This window comes from Squalius cephalus (assembly GCF_949319135.1).
Source record: "Squalius cephalus genome assembly, chromosome: 4".
Taxonomy (NCBI): Eukaryota; Metazoa; Chordata; class Actinopteri; order Cypriniformes; family Leuciscidae; genus Squalius; species Squalius cephalus.
The window spans coordinates 48,254,652-48,276,311 of NC_137125.1; the positions used below are offsets into that span (position 1 = coordinate 48,254,652).

Genomic DNA, 21,660 nt, shown 5'->3' on the forward strand with positions numbered 1-21,660 from the left:
TATACCATTTGTCTGTTTAATTTTGATGTTTATTAGCAGAAAATGACAAAATTACACAAATCAGTGTTTAAACTCCGAATATTTTGGTAATGGGTGCAAAAATGTCAATACCCAATAAATAAAAAATCAACAGCTCATATAAAATTTAGTTTGACCTCTTGAGGCTGTCAGTCAAAAATTTCCCTTAAACCAATGGACTCACATTATTAAAATAAAATAAAAAACAACTATAAAAAAAAAAACAATTTCACCTCTATCTTATGCTACTTCCTAATCTAGTTAGCAAGTAAACTTTGCATTGTATATTATATTACGAATAATGCTGGCTTATTGACGAATTGCTTTTGCTCCTCTTTTGTAAGTCGCTTTGGATAAACCTAAATAAATGTAAATGAAGTCTATGCATCGCTTTACATAAACCCTTTGTTGAGAGAAAGGTTTCAGGGCCTATAAAGGTGCCTTGTGCACACTTAGTTCCACATTTAACATATTTTGGGGAATTACAAGTCTTGTTATTTCTTTAAAATATTTTTAATAAGCCTCGTGACTTTTGGAACTGCCCCCTGCTGGAAAACGCCAGTGGTGTTTCTTTTTCCCTGTGGATTTACAGCAGTGACGGTAAACGGAGTGAAGCCACGCCTCTCCATCTTTCCTGCTGCTACACTGTTTCCGTTCGTGGGAAAACTTACTGCCTTTCCGTTTTTTTCGAGCTCTTGAACTTTTTCCGACCACCATGAAAGCAAAAGTCTGCTTACCGATAGTTTATAAGCGTTTAACTTCTATTGGTCACAGTTAAAACATCACTAGACCTCTATATAAACAAAAAAGCAAACGAAAGTGAGGGAGAGTTTCATACGGAAAGAAGAAAGCAAATCGGAAAACCTAAGTTGTGCTTCCAATAAGGTGAGTAAGGCTTAAAAAACGACGAAAATGTTCTACTTATGTATGAAAATGTTTATATTTTTAATATTTAGCCTACAATTGTGTACTATGGCAGTCTTAGCTTGTTGTAGCTACTGTTGATGTTTATCAGTTGCTCGTTTATATTTATATCAGTTTAGGGAGATACTATCAGTTTTGTTTTGTTATGTGGCTATACTTTGTTACTTAAACAAAACAAAAAAATGATATGGAAGTTTAATAAGTGTGTAGGAATAATCTCTGCTACTACGGAAACTAGCTTTCTGTTATGGAAAGATAGCCAATGCTTATTACGCAGATATAGACGTAGGCTACAGTATCCTAGATTGAGTAGATTTGGCTGTATTCACGTAGAAGGAGTGCAGCTGTGTTCAAGGCCTACAGCTGAATCAAACTCAGCTTCTTTAGCATTCAGGAAACTTCTCAGAAAGGTACGATGCGCCAGTCGCGTGCGCGTGCGTGTGCGCGAGCCCGCAGGCTGTGATTTGCGCTGCCCTGGAATGTGCAGAATTGGCGCAACTAAAAAGCGCATAGTTGAAAGCAGCTGCTGCCTGTAGACTCATGGAAACATTGACAACATTTGCATGCGCATCATTTCCCTATTAAGGTCTGTGTTTACGTTTAGCCTTTAATCTGGAAACTCTGCAGCTTCTGAAATATTACTGTAAATCAATATGGCCAATATGTAGCCTACTAAAATCGGTAGCTCTCTGAGTCCGTTTAAATAATTAACTTTAAATATTAACTCAATATTCTTAACATAATTTGGGTAATTTGCAAAGATAATAAGTATGGTATAAATAATGTAAATACACACACACACACACACACACGCATACATATACATATATTACATAGGCTACATACACGCAATCTAAATGTTTATTATTTGTAGATAGAAAATAACTAAACATACCACATTTTGGGGGGTATTTGGTTGGTGTTTTTTCATTTGGTTGGACATTGTCATGAGTATTTAAACAAAAACAGGTTTATATTACTCACACACACACACACACACATACACAAAAACTTACATACACCTTGCAGAATCTGCAAAATGTTAATTATTTTAACAAAATTAGAGGGATCATACAAATGTATGTTGTTGTTTTTTTAATACTGTCCTGAATAAGATATTTGACATTGTGTCGTTACCTGGATGATCCACAGCAGTTTTTTTTTTTTTTTTTTTTGTGATGTTTGTTCATGAGTCCCTTTGTTTGTCCTTAGCAGTTAAACTGCCCAATGTTCTTCAGAAGAATTCTCCAGGTCCCACAAATTCTTTGGTTTTCCAGAATCTTTGAACCCTTTCCAGCAGTGACTATGATTTTGAGATCCATCTTTCCACATTGAGGACAGTTGAGGGACTCATTAACAACTATTACAAAAGGTAATAGTATGAAAACCATAAGAAAACAAAACTTATGGAGATGCTGGAAAACCAAAGAATTTAGTTGACTGTGTGTAAATGTCTGTGGTCTTTACAGATCAAATTTGACCTAATTATTGTTACATTCAGGTGTGTGTTGGTTGAGGCACAGATGAAGCAAGATCCAGTTGCAGCACACTTTATTAATTAGATTCTAAACTAGAACAAACTAGGACAAGAACACAGGACTCAGGAACAGAACGACAGCATAACTGTAGACACACAAAACAGTCAAACAAGAACTCACAAAGACAGGGCTGAAACACAGGGCTTAAATACAGGGGTAAACGAGCTAGACAGGATAACAAGGGGCCGTGGTTTATGGGAAACACCTGGGATGACTAATAGACAGACAGGGAACCACTAAACATGACAGGACACAAAACCACATCGTGACAATTATGATCTTTCACCATTTGGCCTTTCGTCTTTTATGCCATGTTGAATAGAACATTTTCTGGATCCCATTATACATCATCAATTATCGCTCATTATTCTGACAGTCGTTTGTTAAATGTTCACTCAAGCCTCTCTGCTTTACATACTTAAATAACCACTTAAGTATTCATATCAAGTTCAAGTTCACTTTATTTGTATAGCACATTTACAACAGCCACTAGGCTGACCAAAGTGCTTTACAGAACAACCAGATTAAAATATAGTAAGACCTGCATAACAGCACATTAACACAAATAAGTGAAACCTTAAAACCGGAGTGACAAAACAGTATCAGACTCAAATATAAAATAGTAAAACAGTAGCAAAGCAGTATCAGACTCAAATATAGAATGTAAAAACAGGAGTGGCAAAACAGTATCAAACTCAAATATAAAATAGTAGAACCAACCATTAGAGAAGAGATCAATATACTAAAGAAAACAGTACTTTTTTACCTTAAAATAATGTTTCCAAAATTGTATCAGTGGTTCATGCAAGTCGTAACTTGCAAGTCGCTTTGCAGCCCTAAATCTGCTATAACCACACTATGCAAGTTTGCCAAACCGGGTCGCGTTTCTGTAGTTCGAATGAGACATAAAAAAACTACAAATTTGACTTGCTTTACGTCAAGCGTTACAATAGTCATTATTTAGTTTTTCTTCGTTTCTGATGTCGCAATACATCATACTTTCATGAAATCATGCATCATACTCTAACTTGTCTGTGGACATCGTTCATTCCAAAGCTGGTGCTGGATAAACAGCGAGCGTGCGTGCGACAGTAGACTGCGGGCTGCGAAATGATTTACGACAGCGGTAATGGACAATTCCGCTTCCAACCTGTAGGGCGACCGAAGAGGAAAAGTACCTTAGTGTTGCTTTAACAGAGACTTGAAGGTGGACAGAGTAGGGGCCGTTCTAATCTCAAGGGACAGTGTGTTCCAGAGTCGCAGCCCTGCCACCGCAAATGCACGCTCCCCTCTACGCTTGAGTCTAACGCGAGGGACTACCAGCAGAGCCTGGTCGTTGGATCTTAGGCTTCTGGATGGAGTGTAGGGATGGACAAATTCAGAGAGATATAAGAGAGTTATGAAGAGAGTTATGAAGAGAGTTAAAAACAAGGAGTAGAATTTTGAACTGGCAGCCAGTGTAGAGATTTGAGAATCGGAGAGATGTGGTCATATTTGCGACACTTACGTAGAAGTCTGGCCGCAGCGTTTTGGACTAACTGAAGACGAGCAATATGAAAACTTGATATACCGCAACGTAAGGAATTACAGTAATCTAGCCGACACGTAATACATGCATGAACAACCATTTCTAGAGTTTTCGGGGTGAGAAGTTTGATTTTAGCCAATAGATGAAGTTGGTAGAAACTGGAACTGATTACGGATGAGATCTGTTTGTCAACACCTAAGTTCCTCACCCCTGGGGATTTAAAAGCCGACAGACTCTCTAACTCTGGACTTATACACTGAGAGTTTTCATTTGGCCCGAAAACAATGACCTCAGTCTTGTCTTCATTCAGGAAGAGGAAATTTTGGGCTAGTCATGCTTTAACCTCTTCTAAGCATCGCAGAAGAGAATTCATCGCTGCAGGGTTGTTTCTCTCTCTGTCGTCCGCGTAAAAATGAAAGGATATGCCATGAAACCTTATAATAGCGCCCAGAGGTAGCATGTATAGAGAAAATAGGTATCAAAAGCTGATGAAAGATAAGAGAACAAGAACCACAGTATCTCCGGAATCAGTAGAGAGATAAATATCGTTTAGCACTCTCAGGAGGGCGAACTCAGTGCTGTGAGCAGACCTAAAACCAGATTGAAAAACCTCATATATACAATTATTTGATGAAAAGTGTTGGAGTTGATCCAGCACAATTTTCTCCAATAGCTTAGAAATGAAAGGTAAGGTATATAGGCAGAATTTTTTTTTAAAAAGATGGATCGAGTGAAGGCTTCTTGAGAAGAGGAGTGACCGTAGCCACTTTAAGATTGGCAGGAACGGAGCCCGTTTTGAGACACTTGATAAGAGATACCATACCTGGCCCAACCGAATCAATGATTCATTTTAAAAAATCTCAGGTGAATGATATCATTAGGACAAAATGGAGATTTGAGCTTGACAATCACATCCTTCAGTGTCTGGGGGTTGATAGGATCAAAAACCTCCCAAAAAGCAGAAGCAGGTGTCAAGATTGGGGGGACAGTTAAATTAGGGCAGACACTAAGTCGTATGATAGTGATTTTGTTAATAAAAAATCTTAGGAAGCCTTCACATAGAGCATCTGAGGCAACAGACAGTGTGTTAACAGAAGGATTAACAACAGATTGAATGACAGAAAACAGATCCTTTGGGTTAGAGAGATTGGATTCAAGTAAGTTGGAGAAATAAGCAGCTTTCGCAGACTTGGCAGCATTCTGATATGATGTTAGAGAGTCTTTCAGGCTGACCAAACCTAGCCTAACCACTAGCAGCCAGCCAAGATAGTAGAGAGAGCACAGTATCCGATTCTAATACCATTAGAGGGCAGAGCATCACAAAATTGCTTGCACCTCTAAAGAGGTCACGTGATTAGAGCTAAATAGTGTAATTAAAATAGAGAAAAGAGATCAAGTGTGAACTGGAGCAGGTCAGAGCTCAGCGTCTTTTGAATAGAAAGCAGCACTAATGACATAATTAAGGACTGAGGCAGCGCCAGAGACAGCACATGCCCTCAGGCTGTCATGCACAAAGAGTACGTCCTGTGCTGAATGTTTGCATCAAAGGGCATTTTTACAATAACTGATCCTTTTATGCTGTTCTTGAACTAACCTTAAACTTCACACACATTCAAAGCAACTCATGCACATTGGCTTGCTTTTTTTTGTTAGGTTTCAGATGCATGAATTTACCTGTTAAAGGTAAAATCTAATTTATCAAAGTCCTTCTTTTCCGTTCTGACAATGAAAATGTAATTTCCTGCATGGAAGGCATCTTTAATATTCATGCGTGTGCAGGGAAGCTAAACATTAGAAATGCTTGAAACAGTTGGTCTAATGAAAATGCCAGTTATAAATATATCGGACAGGCTGTTTGATTCTGCTGTTGTTTTAGTCATGATGCATACAGACATCATAAGTCTTCAGTTCAATGTGACTTGTATTACTCTCTAGTGTGGGCAAGATGTGTGTTGACAGACATTTCAACAATACAAAAGTATTGTTAATATTGTAAAAGGTACACACCCAAGAGAATGGCTTAAAAGGCTTTTGTGTGAATGCAGAAGTGTTGAAAAACATGAGTGTGTGTAGTATATTGCATCATTAAATTATACCACACCACAGACATCTTTGTTGCAGACATTGATATGTGGCCTTATTAGGAGATGATCAATGATATTCACTTCACCTCTGACTGATCATAATGATTTGGCTCATCAGTGTACATTTGCATCAGAGAACCATTAGAAAACCTGTGCTTTGGGTTGTGGGCAATATTAGCCCTAAAAGCATGCATATTTGAATGCATACTTGGAAATGATATGCATTTGGGGTACCTGTAAAAACATATTATGATTTGGGGCCCGCTAATACTAAACTGGCATGCACAATTGCACAGTTAGTATGCAAATAGTGATTCATGCCCCTGGTAGAAAGGTTATATTTTAGGCAACTACTGTACACTTGTGTAGTTCATTAAGCTGTTACTTATGACACACCATATGTGACTTCACCTGTTTTTCATGCTCTTTATTGATTATAGCTGCTGTTTAATTCTTAGAAAATTCTTAATGCTTACTGGAGGAGGAAAACAGCACTAATTCTCTTCCTTCTTTCCTAGTACGCAACTTCCATTTCCCTAGAAAGTGTTGGAAAGTGCTTTTTTTGCCAGCAAGTCAACCAGCATTCCCTGGATGGCGAGTTAATGGTAGTTGATTTACATATAGGGCAGACTGTTCGGGAATAAAACCCTCTTGAGTGCCCTGAGAGTGCGCTTTACATGCAAGCTGGAGTGTCCATCTGAACAAAATGGCCTGTTTGAACACACTGTCATAGAAACATTCCTATAAAGACTAGAAAGGTTTGTTGTCTCAGAAGGATCTAAGCACAGTGTCCTTGAATAGTGTACAAAGAGAAGGTGTGTGTGTGTGTGTGTGTGTGTGTGTGTGTGTGTGTGTGTGTGTGTGTGTGTGTGTGTGTGTGTGTGTGTGTGTGTGACAGTGTGTGTGTAAAACTGAGCAGATCGGCAGGCAGATGTTCATTATAGCGTTGTATGATTGTGCTTCCTCAGAGTCTGTTTAATTAATATTCCTTAAACACACATCTGGGCAACATTTGCTACATACTGTGGGATCCAAAAATCCACACTGACCTCATTGAAGATTTGGGAAACAAAAAAAATATAAAACCTAGATATAAACAGCAATTTAGATTTTTAAAAAACAAAGAAAATTTCTTATATAAATTTAATGAGAAATATTAAAGAATCTGCACTATTTTCCCCACATATAATAATATATAATATAATATACATTATGATTATAAAGCTATAAAAAAATCTGAATAAAAAGCTAAATAAAAGCATTTTTACCACTCAAACTAGTACATATGTGATTGAGTAGTCCTGAAAAATAAAGTTCCCCAGACATAGTACTTTTCTGGCATGATGTACATACAGCCACAGCACAAATGATGCAAGAAATGGTCATAAAAACAATAATAATATGCAATAAAATACACATTCAGCAAGACTTAGGTAAATATTAAGAAAATCAATTCACTTAGAATACTTCTGTTTCTCTCTCTCTCTCTCTCTCTCTCTCTCTGCAATCCTCTTTTCTCTGTATGTATAATTAATGACTTTGGATGCGTTAAGTACCTGTGAACAGTGTACAGATTCTGCACTGCTTCTCCTGTTATGTTCTATTCAGGCACCCAGACAACAGCCACGTGAGACGCACAAGCCATAAAATGTTCCATAAGAGCATATAGTGATATGCGACAATTAGACATGTTGTGCTACATGTGCTGTTCCTGTAAGAACAGATTAGAACTAGGAGTTTAATTTTAGCAAATAGTTCACCCAAACAAAGTATGTTGCAGTGTACTTGTTTCGCAATACCAAAATTATGATCTTATAAGTTATAATCACACTGAAAAGAAATTGATATTGATTACCTACCCAGTCATGGTTGTCTATCAGTCATGACAAATGCCAGTTCTGGTTGTAAAAATGAACATTATTTAATCTTTAATGAACGAACATGAATTAACAATGAACAAAAATATATTTAGAAATTAATTTTAATTTAGAATATCAAATGCTTGTTAAAAAATGCTGCTCAAAACCTAATGCATTAACTAATTATTTCAAAAATAGTTATTTATCATATTGCAAAATAATATGTTTTGACTGGATTTTTTTTTAAAAGATAAATGCTCAAAATAGATTAATTAATTAATTTTCTTAGTGATTCCAAATGTTTGAAGTGTAGTGGACTGAAACCTCAGTTATAACTTTATTTTATAGTTGACTTCCCCATAAAAACTGTGCCAAAATAGGCAAATTAAAGGAACAGTATACATTTATGGGAGGCCCTCAAAAGTATAGGCCTAGGTGTACAAATTTGCTGGCAGTGTGTGGAGCTGTGGGAAAGGTTTATCCACCATAACAGCAAAATAAACACTTTTCAGTTAATAAAATCCTGTCTAATGATCTCACAAAGCAACCTCAGGGTGAAATACACAGTCAGCTCCATACAACACACACACACACACACACACTCACACACTCACACACACACACACACACACACACACACACACACACACACACACACACACACACACACACACACACACACACACACACACACACACACACACACACACACACACACACACACACACACACACACAACGTCACTATGCCATTTAATTAGAGTGGAAAGAGCACTGGAGGGAAAGAGGAAAAAAAATCAACAAAATAGTAACACAGAAGGATCGCTACAGAAATATACACACACACACGCATGTTTAGTTACGTAAATACATTTTTTGCTTATATATTATTAACCAAATTATAATACTTCAGGCTAGACTTACTTTAGGCTTCACTGCAGCTCACATTAGAGGTCAGTAATCCTAGCCAGTGGTTAAATCAGGATCACTATCAACAGGAAAGACTCTCTTTGAATGTGTCTTTGGTTTGATATATTGAAATGGGAATGAGAGACTGCAGTCTGGAGTCTTGACTGGCATCTGAACGTTTGTAACTTCAAACCTCTCAAAGTTAATCTAATTATTATCTAGTATCTATTAATTTAATGCTGTTCAGGGTAGTAGAGGGTGTTTTGTGGGGTTGTTGGTAGTTAGTTGGTTGGGTGTTTTAGATTCGTATATTTTCTAACAAAACATTCAATTTCATTAAACAATTTTTCATTAAGGGGCCAAACAGTAATATTATCAAATTTGGCTAATGTCAATGTAAAGACCTAACTGTATTAAACATATTTACTTCATGTAAGTTTGTACATTAACTTTGACAGAATTAAAAAAAATCAAATTTTTACAGAGCACCAAATTCATAACAGTATGAAAAGCCCTGTATTATTGGTTTCATATTTTCAGCAGGCAGTAAAACAAAGCAAATGCATGTTGTCTTTAAAGTGTGTTTAATGTATAAATGTGTGTTTAAAGTTCATGAAGAGCACCATCACACAGCACCAAAAACGACACATCAGATGCAGTCTCTAAACTTGGTAGGCTATTACAACGGCGAAATGATTTGGAAACATTAGCACAGCACAATCTCTCTGCATAATTGCTCTTAGGTGAGATGGCATGTGCACACATGCAAACTCGCAGGAGGTACACATACTACTGCACATACATGTGCTAGGATTTGTTTTATTCCCTCAGTCAGCTTTCATTTTCTTGCTTGGATTGTGATACTTTCAAAAGGTACGTGGGAAGGGAGATAACGCATTCATTGACCTGCAAACAGATTGGCCAAAGTGAAGGAGGAGGAGCCAGAGAGAGGGATGAGTGGATGACGGTAGGAGGATGCAGAGAGAGGGACAGAGCGCTAGTTGGGATGGAAAGAGCCGGGAGAGCAAAATCTCTAATAATAGCACTGCAGGGAAGCGAGAGCGTGCAGAGAAAAAAGTGTTACATGCAGTAAAGCGAATCATGCTGAACCAGAGCAGTGAAAGAATGCGATGGAGCGAGAGCAGGGAAAGTTGAAAACGCATGCTCCACATTCCCACATGCAGGATAGAAAAGGCAGAAAGAAGAAAAATATAAATAGGAAGCGCAGGGAGAAAGGCGTGCTCAGTGCAGAGGAATTACGGATCAAAGACCCATTGGAGAAGAGGACACTAAGACAGCTGTAACCTCCAAAGTTCTGGTGTTTATGCGAGCGCATCTGTTTCATTTAAATCTGTTTCCTTCAAATGGCAAATTAGAAGGCATGTGCTAAGTTGCAGCTTGTGTGAGTCTGTGTGTGAAACATGCCCTCTGCTCTGCCTTCATCCGATGATGCAGAGGTGTGAGAGCCACGAATCCGAGGTCCAGCGTAGCCCCTCATTGGACAGCGCAGAGTCAGAGTTCACCCGGGCGGCCCGTCGGGGTCACCGTCTGGCAGTGGGGGCCTTCTATGGCTCCCGGGGCTCAAACGTCAAAGATCAAACAGCACAGAACGAAGGAGCCGTAGTTGCGGTCCCACCAGGAGGAAAGCCTCAGGATAAGCGCGTGTCTGCCCGTGGGAAGTATGTTGTGTTTTACCTGGACTTGTCGTTTGTGTTGCTCCTAGAGTTCGAGAAGCTGAAGATGGCTCGTGGATGCCTGTGCTGTGTCAAATACATGATGTTCCTCTTCAACCTGCTGTTCTGGGTGAGTATCAAACTACAGCATGAATTATCCAAACTTACTTGTTGTCAAAAAAATGCTTTCTCTTATCCATCTTTGATGTGCAGAGACTGTGTTAAGCTAGTATGTGTGTGATGATTTCTCTAAAAAGTTAACAAGGTGTCTCAGTGGCACTTTCGAAACAATGCTCTGTTTGTTTGAATGGTTCAGCAATGTTAATTTCTGGTTCAGCCATTGATGTGAGTTTGGGGAAGATTATTAGTGGTGTTTGATAAGCATCACTGTGCCAAGCATCACAATTATTACCAATCATACTTGGGATTGTAGAATTGTCTGAATCCCTAACCCTAGGTAGTAACTCTACAGTATTAAATAAATCAAGTTATACATCTTAAGAGAAATGTGCTTTTACTTTGCTTATATGCTATTACTTTATTGATGATACAACAGGCAACATAATACCAACAATTTATACTGAAAGAAGGATGCGAATCACACCTTGATACTTTGAAATATGGGCTTATAAGTCCACAATACACTCTCAGCCACATAGTATCATACTAAAACACTTAAGTAACCACATAGCAACACCCTGGCAAACACCCTAGAATTGTGGTGCTAAACTTTGCACAAGCAAACATCACTCAAGTTTTCCTTAGAAAATGGAAAATTATAGCTATTTTGCACTATTCTGCTGCTGTTAGTTGTGCCATTGGTGGCAAAATTCTTAGTGAGGAGAGTATGTGGGTTTTCAAACAGTGGATGTTCATGTGAGATTATTGGCAGATGCCGTTTGGAATAAGATGCGTGGTGTTTTTGTTTTGCACATAGATACTGTATGTTTTTATTTTCTCTCACAATCATGAACATATTAGATAATATAAAAACAGCTATTTTGATTTTGAAAAGTCATAGAAATTAATTAAATCTCTGGTTGTTGTGAATGTAGTCTGTATAAAACTATTTCTAAAGATCCCAATAATCACAAACAACCTGAAAATCATGCATTTGTCATGTAACCCTTAAAAGAAATTCCATTTTCCATCAGAAATTAAACACGCTACCTTTAATTTTCAAAGATACTAATTATTTGTATTTAATTATTTATGCAATTATATTCAAAATGCACTTAGCTCAGAAATCAGTTTGAATGGACATGACGCTCTTAGATCAAAGGCAGTAATACATATTCATCTGAACCAGAACATTCAAATGAACCACCCTCTTTTCCTCTCGTTCTCTCTCATTCTAACATCTCTTATAGGCTCACCATTTAACTTCTCATTCATCTGCGTTGTTGTTGTTGTGGACATACAACAGGAAGTCTGTGTCAGATTATGGTTCTGTGTGTTGCGAGATTTTCCTCGTTTGATCTGCTGCGCCTGTGTGTTGTTGTTTGTTTGATTCTGAGCGGGTTTAATGACGGATGCACCAAATCTCAAGCAGGAAACTTGAAAAAAAAACTCCCGACTGATCTGAAATCTCCCACTGCACACACACCCACATATACAACCATATAGCGATGGAAAGGGAACATAAAAAATAGGGAAATTATGAAAAGATTGCAAAGGCCTGGAGATTTTACACTGGTACACTTTAAACAGCGGGGCGGAGAGGGAATAAAAGAGATTGAGTAGGGAGAGAGAAAGATAAAAGTGATTTAAAAAGGAGACGCAGAAAGCTTAATATAGAATTACCTTGGGATGGAACGGTTTGTCTAAGCTTTGGTTTTCTTTTAGTTTGCTGGAATTTAATTGTGGAGTTCAATTGTTCTATTGAAGAGAAATTAATTTCCTGTTCTGAATTACAAGGTTTACAGAGGCGTTCAGTAAAGTCTTCGCATAACATAATACAAAAAACCTTGATCTTCCTGCTTATGTGAAAGACAGTTGGCAAATTGTTTGCATTTTTATTATATTTCACCTAGGATGTAAATGGGATGATAATGATGTTTCTGAGTTGAGTTGAGTGTTTTAGGTCACTGTTAATCTATATTTCATGTGTTTGACATTACTGAGCCTGATGGCTTTCAGCTCCATGTTTAAAACATGAGTCAGAAAGTTAGGGCCAGACTCGCTTCACTTTTCATAAGGTCACAAACACACAGTACACTCATTAGTGAGGTGAGGTCTGTTAAAGGGATACTTCACCGATTTTTCATATCAAACTATGTTATTCCCTTAACTAAGACGAGTTGATACATACCTCTCTCGTCTCAGTGCGTGCACTCAATCGCTCTGGTGTGCGGCGACACTTTGATAGCACTTAGCTTAGCCCAGTTCATTCATTAGGATCCAGACATAGATGAAGCTAGAAGCGACCAAACACCTCCACGTTTTCCCTATTTAAATACAGTTACACGACCAAGTATGGTGACACAAAATAAAACGTGGCGCTTTTCTAAGCCGGTAAAAAGGATAACTATAATGTATGGCGGAATAGCACTCAAGTGCTACCAAGTGCTATTCCGCCATACATTATAGTTATCGTTTTTATCGCGCGCCTGAGCGATTGAGTGCACACACTGAGACGAGAGAGGTATGTATCAACTTAGTTAAGGGAATAACATAGTTCAGTATGAAAAATCGGTGAAGTATCCCTTTAACGACTGACTCAACTTTTCTCTCTCTTGTTGTGGCATCTTATTTCTAATACTTATTCATCAATGCTGCCTACATTTTGTTACTTTGCATTCTAACTTTCCCCTGTCCTTTCTATTAATTTCCTTTCCGTTTTTCTTTGCCTGTCCTTTTCTATTGATTTCTTTCTTCCCTTTCTTTTTTAATTTCCTTTGCTGTTCATTTTCCTGTACTGTCTTTTTCCATTTCCTTTCCTGGCCTTTTCTAATCTGTTCTTCTCTTTCTTTTCCTTCCTTTCCATCCCCTTTCCTATTCTTTGACATTTCATTTCCTTTTTAATGTTACTATTTCATTCGTTTCTGTCATTTCCTTTTATATCCTTCTCCTGTCATTTGTCCTTTCCTATTTCCTTGTTTCCATCTTTTACTATTCTTTTCCTTTTTCCTGTCTTTTTCTATAGAATAGGCTACATTAGTGCCCGTCCCTTTCAGCGGCGCTGGTTCCGGAAGTATTTTTTCCATTCATTTCTCCCATGGGGATTTAAAAAAGTCTTCTATAAAGCATTATAAGAATAATTGCATTGATTTACAAAGGTGAAAGGTACAAAACTGTGTACGGCTTTAGTGAGGGAAAGAACTACAATCCCATGAAGCATTGCGTACAGCACAATCAAACTACAAGTGATGGAAATATATAAAACCATTCATTTAAAAATGTGGATTATATAAAAACAATGTTTATGCAAAATATGCATATATATATATACAAATATTGAATTATTTTGAGATCGTAGGGAGGCCGACTCAATTACGTCATTCGCAGTGCTGAGTGGGCGGAGCTAACAAACTCTTTTGACATGTTTGGCTTCTTTCGACTCACAAGTTTCTGTACAGCATCATGGGTAGGCCTAATGTAGTTTTTCACCATGAATTCTGCCGTTAAATACAATTATTTTAAAACCTAGTTGAAATAATGCAGGCTGCGGAACAGAAGCAAATACCATTGATTAAAAACACAGTAGGTCTGTCTTTAACATTTTATAAGTTATCATTAAAAATTTACCAATGGAGAAAATTAATGGCATTTTTACTTCTGACTGTTGCACTCTATTCCTTTTCTTTTCCCTGTCCTTTTCTATTAATTTCCTATTTCCTTGTTCTTTTCTCTTTTTTTCCATTTCTGTTCATGTTCTTTTCTATAATTTATTTTCGTCTCTTTTTAATCCTTTTTTTCACACCCCTTTCCTGTCCTTTGTCTTTTTCTTTTTCCTGTTACGACAGTTCATTTCTTGTCTTTCCTAGGCCATTTCCATTCATATGTCATGTCCTTTCCCTTTTTATTTCTTCCTTTTTCTTTTTCCTTTGTTCTTATCCTTTATTTCTTTCCCTTCTTTCTATTGTCTCCCTTGTCCTTTCTGCGGTCTTCTCTTCACACACCTTCAATTGTGTTCAGTGCTGGCTACATCAGATCATTTATCTAGTGAATGTGTGCCTCAGTCTGCGTGTGTTACATCACGAACGAACCGTCTCCCAGTTTGAAATGCAGGATTAGATTAAGAACAAACCCATTTTGAAGGATTTTCCAAAGGCAGAGAGAATAGATTGAATTCAATTTGATTTGTTTGTGTGTCTTCATTCTGGTAGGGCATCCTGAATACTAAAATGTGGGTTAAAAGCTGTTTATTATCCAGCATGGTCTGTCTGCTCCTGTGGACAGAATAGCCTTATTCTCTGCTCTTCCCGTTTATGTTTTATTTAGTTATTTTCTATTTTGTGTGCTCTTTGGCTTATTTTTCTTGCTTGCATTCGCTCCCCTAATTATTTCCTCTCAGACGTTTTGATTACTGTGCCATACTTTTCATTTTCATGGCTTTTAAAAGTTTTCATCATCTTTAACCTATTTTTCTGACTCGCTGCTCTCCTCTCTCTCTCTCTCTCTCTCTCTCTCTCTCTCTCTCTCTCTCTCTCTCTCTCTCTCTCTCTCTCTCTCTCTCTCTCTCTCTCTCGCTCTCGCTCTCGCTCACACACACCTGTTTTATCTCTTATTATTCATACTCATCATTTTCCGAGCGTAAGGATTCTGGCTCATTTTAGATTCTTCGTGGTTCTCAGAGTCCATGCTGGATATTTTCTCGAGGGAACTGAATGACACAGCTTTTCACCTTCAGTTAAACTCAAAAGAAGAGTGTGTGTGGAGCCAGACCGCTGCACTCTAGGGCATATCTTGCAATGACACACATAATGTTAGAGAGGATTAACAGAGAACATCTTGCCCTGCAAATTTTTCATTTTAAAGACTTTAAAAATATTTCTTTTTTATATTATATTTTAACTTACATTTACACTCTAAAAAATGCTGGGTTGTTTTAACCCAACTTTGGGTCAAATATGGACACACCTAAACGTTTAACGTAATTAAAATATTTAACCCAACGGCTGGGTTTGTCCATATTTGACCCAAAGTTGGGTTGAAACAACCCAGCATTTTTCAGAGTGTATTATAAGTTAATATTTAAAAACACTAATGATTTAGCAGTGTTAAATGTAATCTTTAGCTAATCTTTAAATGAATGTCCATTTTTCATACTATAAATTATAGGCTAATGTTGTTGATACCTAAAGTCACTTGTAGCATTTAAAACAACTGATTTTATTTTTTATTGATTTAGTTTTATTTATAAAAAATGTTTATTTTAATATTTATTTTAATTAGTGCTGTCAAATCGATTAATCGCATCTAACATAAAAGTTTGTAAATATATATTTGTGTGTGTACAGGTAATTTATCAGTCATCATCGGCCATGACATAAGAGTTGAATCGTCAAGATAAATATGTTTAACTTTTTCTTGCTGAAAGATTATATATAAATGTGATCTTAAAAATGTGAATGGCTTATTTATAGTTGACTCTGCTTGGTAAATTGGGATAAACCAGAGCATTTTGTCATTTTTGTTTAAAATTTAATTTTGCAGCGATTCAGAAAAAAGAACAGCAATTTTTATCTGATTTTAAAATCCCTTGCACACACATGCACACACGCACCACCTTGTTCCGCAAATACAGCACATTCTGGGGGTTTTTGGAGCTAGGTCAGGTTTGTTAGCTAACTTTCTCCTTTTGCCTGCCTGTAGCAGACTGGAATACTTTTACATTTCAGTTACCTGAGCATGAAATTAATAGAGTTTCTCCCCAATACGAGATGTGAACAAGCACACCTTGTACAGTCTAGACACACACACACAAAATTCACACTTCAATACTCAACAACCTTTATTGCGGTCCCATTAGCATTTATATTGCTCTCACAGCAGGGAGAGCTGACACAGATTTCACTTTGTTGATTAGGCATGCACACACATTTCTACCTCAGTCCTGCAACACTAACTATATCTTCCCTTGAGTGATCTTGAGTTCACAAAGTGGTGCTCAGGTGCTCCTGAGACCTACTGACTTCAGTGATGGAAACTGAAGAGTTGCTCTAATACTTTATAAAACTTTTGCACAAGTAAAAGCCTGACGAAATACTACCGAACTGAACGGTTATGCGTGTTTGATCTAGTTTCTGTGTGTTTATTTACATGAAACACTCTCTTTGTCTCTCCTCAGTTGTCGGGCTGTGGGTTGTTAGGCGTGGGCATCTGGCTGTCTGTTTCTCAGGGCAGTTTTGCCACATTCTCCCCCTCCTTCCCCTCCATCTCAGCCGCCAATCTGGTCATCACCTTGGGTTCCGTCGTCATGGTAACGGGCTTCCTGGGTTGCCTCGGTGCCATCAAGGAGAACAAGTGCCTGTTGCTAAGTGTAAGTCGACACCTACATCTCCCACAATGCACACTGTATAATGAACTAATTGTTAACCCAGGATTGTTTTAACCATGGGTTAGTGTAATCCTGGGTGTCAAGTTTTGAGATTTCACATAGTACATTTGCAAAACCTGTCTCAATTATGCATGTTATGATTTAATAAGTCCTCTACAAAGCAGTTTAGGGATTCACAAAAACTTTTTTTTGTTAGCCAAGACCTAAAATATTTACTCAGGTACCATCTGAGACTTTTAAATTAATATTTCAGTAATTTAACAAAAAATGAATATGTTCATGGTTCTTTGCTGCCATTTAATGGTCATATGACATGCATGTAAACAAATAAAATATTTCATTTTTTTTAGTAAGCATTTACGTATTAGAAAATTATTTATTTAAAATTTGACATTTTTATGCTTTACATTTTATTATCAAGATGCTTTCAGTTAAAACAGCTCAAACATGCATTTTAGTCTCAGACTAAGCGTAAGCTTTGTCTGTGAAACCGGGCAATAGTGTTAAACATTAAAACAAGATATTTACAGACCTTTGAGTATGTCTATATAGTAAAGCATTTTTACTAGTTATCCAGAAAACTACTATGGACCAATGTGTACCTCATGTAAAGGATTCACAATACGGCGTGCAGCATCAGGGGTCTTTGTAGCGCTGCGTTGATGGAGAGTGTGGGAGTGCAGAGAAAGCTGCGCAGATGAGATGCTGCGAGTGAGAAACAAAAGCGTGCCTATCTCCATTCCCACATTCAAACTGCCACCATTGTTATGAATGGTGCAAAAACATGTCAGATTCCACTCGCTTATAGTTTCTGTCAGCCTTTGGGTGACACTTGGTAATTATTTTGGCTTGAAGCCTCTGCTAAGAAAAAAAAAATTATATATGTATGGGCACAGTTTAGTTTAGGGTCGATTCTCACTATTAACTAACTATTAACTATGACTTTTGCCTCAATTAACTCCTAATTACTGTTTATTAATAGTTAGTGAGGTAGTTGTTAAGTTTAGGTATTGCATGGTCAGAATAAGGTTTTATAAGTTCTAGCAAACAGCCAATATAATAGTAAAATGCATGCTAATAAGCAAGTAGTTAATTGACAACTCAATGGCACAGTTGACCACTCACAATCAAATATTCCACAGTATAATATGTACTGTATATGTCTTATGTAAAGCACTTTGTTGTTGTGTATAGTTTACTTACTTTTACTCTCTTTTTACTTGTAGTTCTTCATTGTTCTGTTAATCATTCTGCTGGCAGAGCTGATTTTGCTCATCCTTTTCTTCGTGTACACAGACAAGGTACAGTACGACCAAGCATTACACAATCTATCAATTGCACACACACAATCACAAAACTTACCACCCACTGTGCACAGACTCTCATTACCCACACCAATCCTAACAACAGCAACAGCCCACACACCTGCTATCCTGGTTTACTCTCAGTAATCTTAAAGTTTTCTTCATTTCCAAACATCTGCTCTGTAACTCATGAAGAAAATGTGATTTAAACTCTTCTGCAGGTGAGTGAGAATGCTAAACAGGACCTTAAAGACGGCCTCCGCCTCTACAACACGGACAATAACGTCGGCCTCCGCAACGCCTGGAACATTATCCAAGCTGAGGTGTGTGTGCATGAGTGCAGGTGTGATATACTGTCGTCAGTGACAGTAATGGTGGGTCACTGAGAGTTCAGGTAGTTTGATTGGGCCGTCTATCCACAGCTGCTCTCCACAGAATTGTGGACGATAACTCTTGAAGTCTCTAGTATTGAACAATATGCAGACGTCTGCAAAAAAAAATTGTTTTTGAAGTGTGGGAATGATGCATCTGAATTTGCACTCTTTCTCTCAGTGGGAGTGTTGTGGTGTAACTGGGCACACAGACTGGCATGATGCCCTGCAGGAGAAAACAGTGCCAGACAGATGCTGCCAGGAGCACTACAGAGAGTGCGGCCGCAACGCCACTAACATCTTCTGGTCACAGGTACGATTGGTTTATTTTATTTTATTTTATTTTATTTTATTTTATTTTATTTTATTTTATTTTATTTTATTTTATTTTATTTTATTTTATTTTATTTTATTTTATTTTATTATTTTATTTTATTATTGGAACCTTATTTTAATGCCTTTTATTTTAATTAATCCTTTATACTATTTTTTTATTTTAGTCTATTTTATTACTGGAACCTCATTTTAATGCCTTTATATTAATTAATCATTTATACTATTTATTTTATTTTATTACTGAACATTTATTTTAATGCCCTTATATTAATTCATCCTTTTTATTTTTTATATTTTATTTTATCTCTTATTTAAACTTCAATAGCAAAAAATAATTTCAACCAATCAAAATTATTGTTTCAGTGAATCGGTTCAAAACATTCATTCATTTGTACTTTCATTACACTGTGTTAGTATCAATTTATGTTGATTAATATTGCAGTTTATTGGGGCACATAAATGAAAAATTGCAGTTTATCGAGCATATAAATGAAAATGAGTAATTATCAATTTAACAATGATTAATTGAATTATTTTAAACTAGATTTTACTGTATTGTACAACAACAACAAAAAAGTAAATTAATACAAAAATATTTAGTTAAACTAAAATGTTTTAGAATGATTCACTTGTTGAAATTAATCAAATGAATCTCTTTTTTTAGCTAGTGCTAGTAGTTTACAAGTTATTAAGATGAAATTTTCCTGGACTCGTCACTCTAATTGAGGTTGTCATAAATTCTTCTGTGATCGTGACCGAGTTATATACTTGATTCCCCCTTTAAAAAAAAGCTTTAATGTAGTTAGCTACTCTTTGTTACAAGCTTGTACCGTAGCTGGCTGCTTAAAAGATTTTAAATTATGAATATCATGCACATTGTAAAAAGTTTCAACATTTTAAAACATTTTCAAACAGTTTCAAAGCCGCCCCAACATGACTCATAATCTTATTGCACATTACCTTACCTTACCATAATCTTATTTAATTACCATTAAATTACCATTACCTCTCTGACCTTTAGGGCTGCTACGAGAAGGTTGAGGAATGGCTGAACGACAACAAACATTTGCTTGGGACCATCGCGATGTGTGTGCTGGTCTTACAGGTACAAGCATTACGATTTGCCTCTAATGTTGTCACATCCTGTTTGATGCACACCCATGCTGATGTCATTTCCTCTATTTTGCAGCTGCTCGGGATGGCCTTCTCCATGACTTTATACCAGCAGATTCACAGGGCGGGAAAGAAGTATGATGCCTAGAGGAAGCCCAGTGTTATACAACAACACTTTGAACACCTTATGTATTATTTCAAAGCCCCATTTCATGCCATCACAAACTATAACCATTGAAAATGAAGCTTGAGTCTATCAGATTTAATTATGTAGAACAGGCTGTAGATATTTTTGCTCGGCTGCTGAGTGGCTTTTTCTTTTTGGCCTGAGGTCTAACTGCAACTGTAGGATGAAAACTAATAAAGGGAATAGATTGTGAGAAGCAATTATGGATGTTTGCAGCCGTTAAGCAGGTCTTGGAAATAGTCCTTTAGTGTATTGTACAAAAGTAAGATTGGACTTTGGAGATCGCAATGCACATAAAAGGATACGTTCAGTATTTCTCTCTTGGACTGTTGCATACACGTAGATGCAATTTCCTTTGCTGATGTAATATATCAATCGCATGCTGTATATATTTTACACTGACATAAGCGTACTGTACAATTGCACACAAACAATCCTTTATCTGATGACTTGAGTGTTAGGGAGAGTGGGGTAAGATGCGTCAATCCCTTAATCTACCAAAAACTGCACAATTTTTGTAATATTAGATAATCAGAAAGGCTCTAAATGTATGTTTTTAGCATGTTTAAGTAAAATGCGTGGCAAAAAATGAATATATGTAAAGTACATTTTATTCAGAATATTTCTAAATTTTGATATATCTATAGTTACATAAATTATTTGACTAAATTTGGGCTTTGCATATTCTGGATATTTTGAAAAGTGTCACAGCTTACCTAACTCTTCCCTACTTTCAGTTCATACGAAATATGAAATTGTTTATATGTATGAGAGAGAGAGAGTCTAGGCTAGTCATCTGCTCGCTCTGGGGCTTTGTGTCCTGGTGACTCTCTTCTCGTCTCTGTCTACTCTCTTTGTTTTCTCGCTCACTGATCTTTTCAAAGTGCATCTGTACTGCCAGGAGGCAAACGAGCTATCCTACTCCGCCTACCGTCAGGGAAGAGAGGGAGATGAGATCAAAGGATGCAGGATATAGAGGTTAGGAAATAGAGGGGGAGAAAGACCTAATAAAGGCCTCTCCTGAAAACAAACAGCATCATGCAATGACACCTGAAAGAGTGCAATGAGAGTTAACCTATAAGCCATAACCTCGGCGAGCTGTTTCTGTCATTTCCATAAAATACGTTCCTACTCGTAATCAGTTTTTGAGGTCTATAGGTATATTTTAATCCACAGATGAAATAGCTGCATCATTACAAAGTATTGAATTATCTGGATAATTTATTACCATGTGATATATCTGCATTACTGTTTAACCAACATATTATTTTAAATAAAAAGAAAGCTGTTTTAAATAAACTGTTCTTGTCTGACA

At 37.0% G+C, this 21,660-nt stretch overlaps 1 protein-coding gene across 2 annotated transcripts; it reads left to right on the forward strand.

The window, feature by feature from the left end:
• The first annotated feature begins 606 nt into the window (after nucleotides 1-606).
• On the forward strand, nucleotides 607-21,644 carry tspan9b (tetraspanin 9b). Of its 2 annotated transcripts, XM_079869034.1 has the most exons (8): nucleotides 607-903; nucleotides 10,583-10,662; nucleotides 16,825-17,016; nucleotides 18,261-18,335; nucleotides 18,560-18,661; nucleotides 18,891-19,022; nucleotides 20,067-20,150; nucleotides 20,235-21,644. In XM_079869034.1, the coding sequence occupies exons 2-8, from the start codon at nucleotides 10,600-10,602 to the stop codon at nucleotides 20,304-20,306; spliced, it is 720 nt and encodes a 239-aa protein (XP_079725160.1). In that variant the 5' UTR covers nucleotides 607-903; nucleotides 10,583-10,599; the 3' UTR covers nucleotides 20,307-21,644. The 2 variants fall into 2 exon arrangements, with proteins under 2 accessions (XP_079725160.1, XP_079725161.1); XM_079869035.1 differs by lacking the exon at nucleotides 607-903 and having other exon boundaries at nucleotides 10,167-10,662.
• The last annotated feature ends 16 nt before the right edge of the window (nucleotides 21,645-21,660 follow it).

Coding starts and splice junctions, on each gene's coding strand:
- tspan9b (XM_079869035.1), top strand. CDS start 10,306: ATGATGCAGAGGTGTGAGAGCCACGAATCCGAGGTCCAGCGTAGCCCC. Junction 10,663..16,824: donor TCTTCAACCTGCTGTTCTGG/GTGAGTATCAAA, acceptor GTCTCTCCTCAG/TTGTCGGGCTGTGGGTTGTT. Junction 18,662..18,890: donor GGAACATTATCCAAGCTGAG/GTGTGTGTGCAT, acceptor TCTTTCTCTCAG/TGGGAGTGTTGTGGTGTAAC.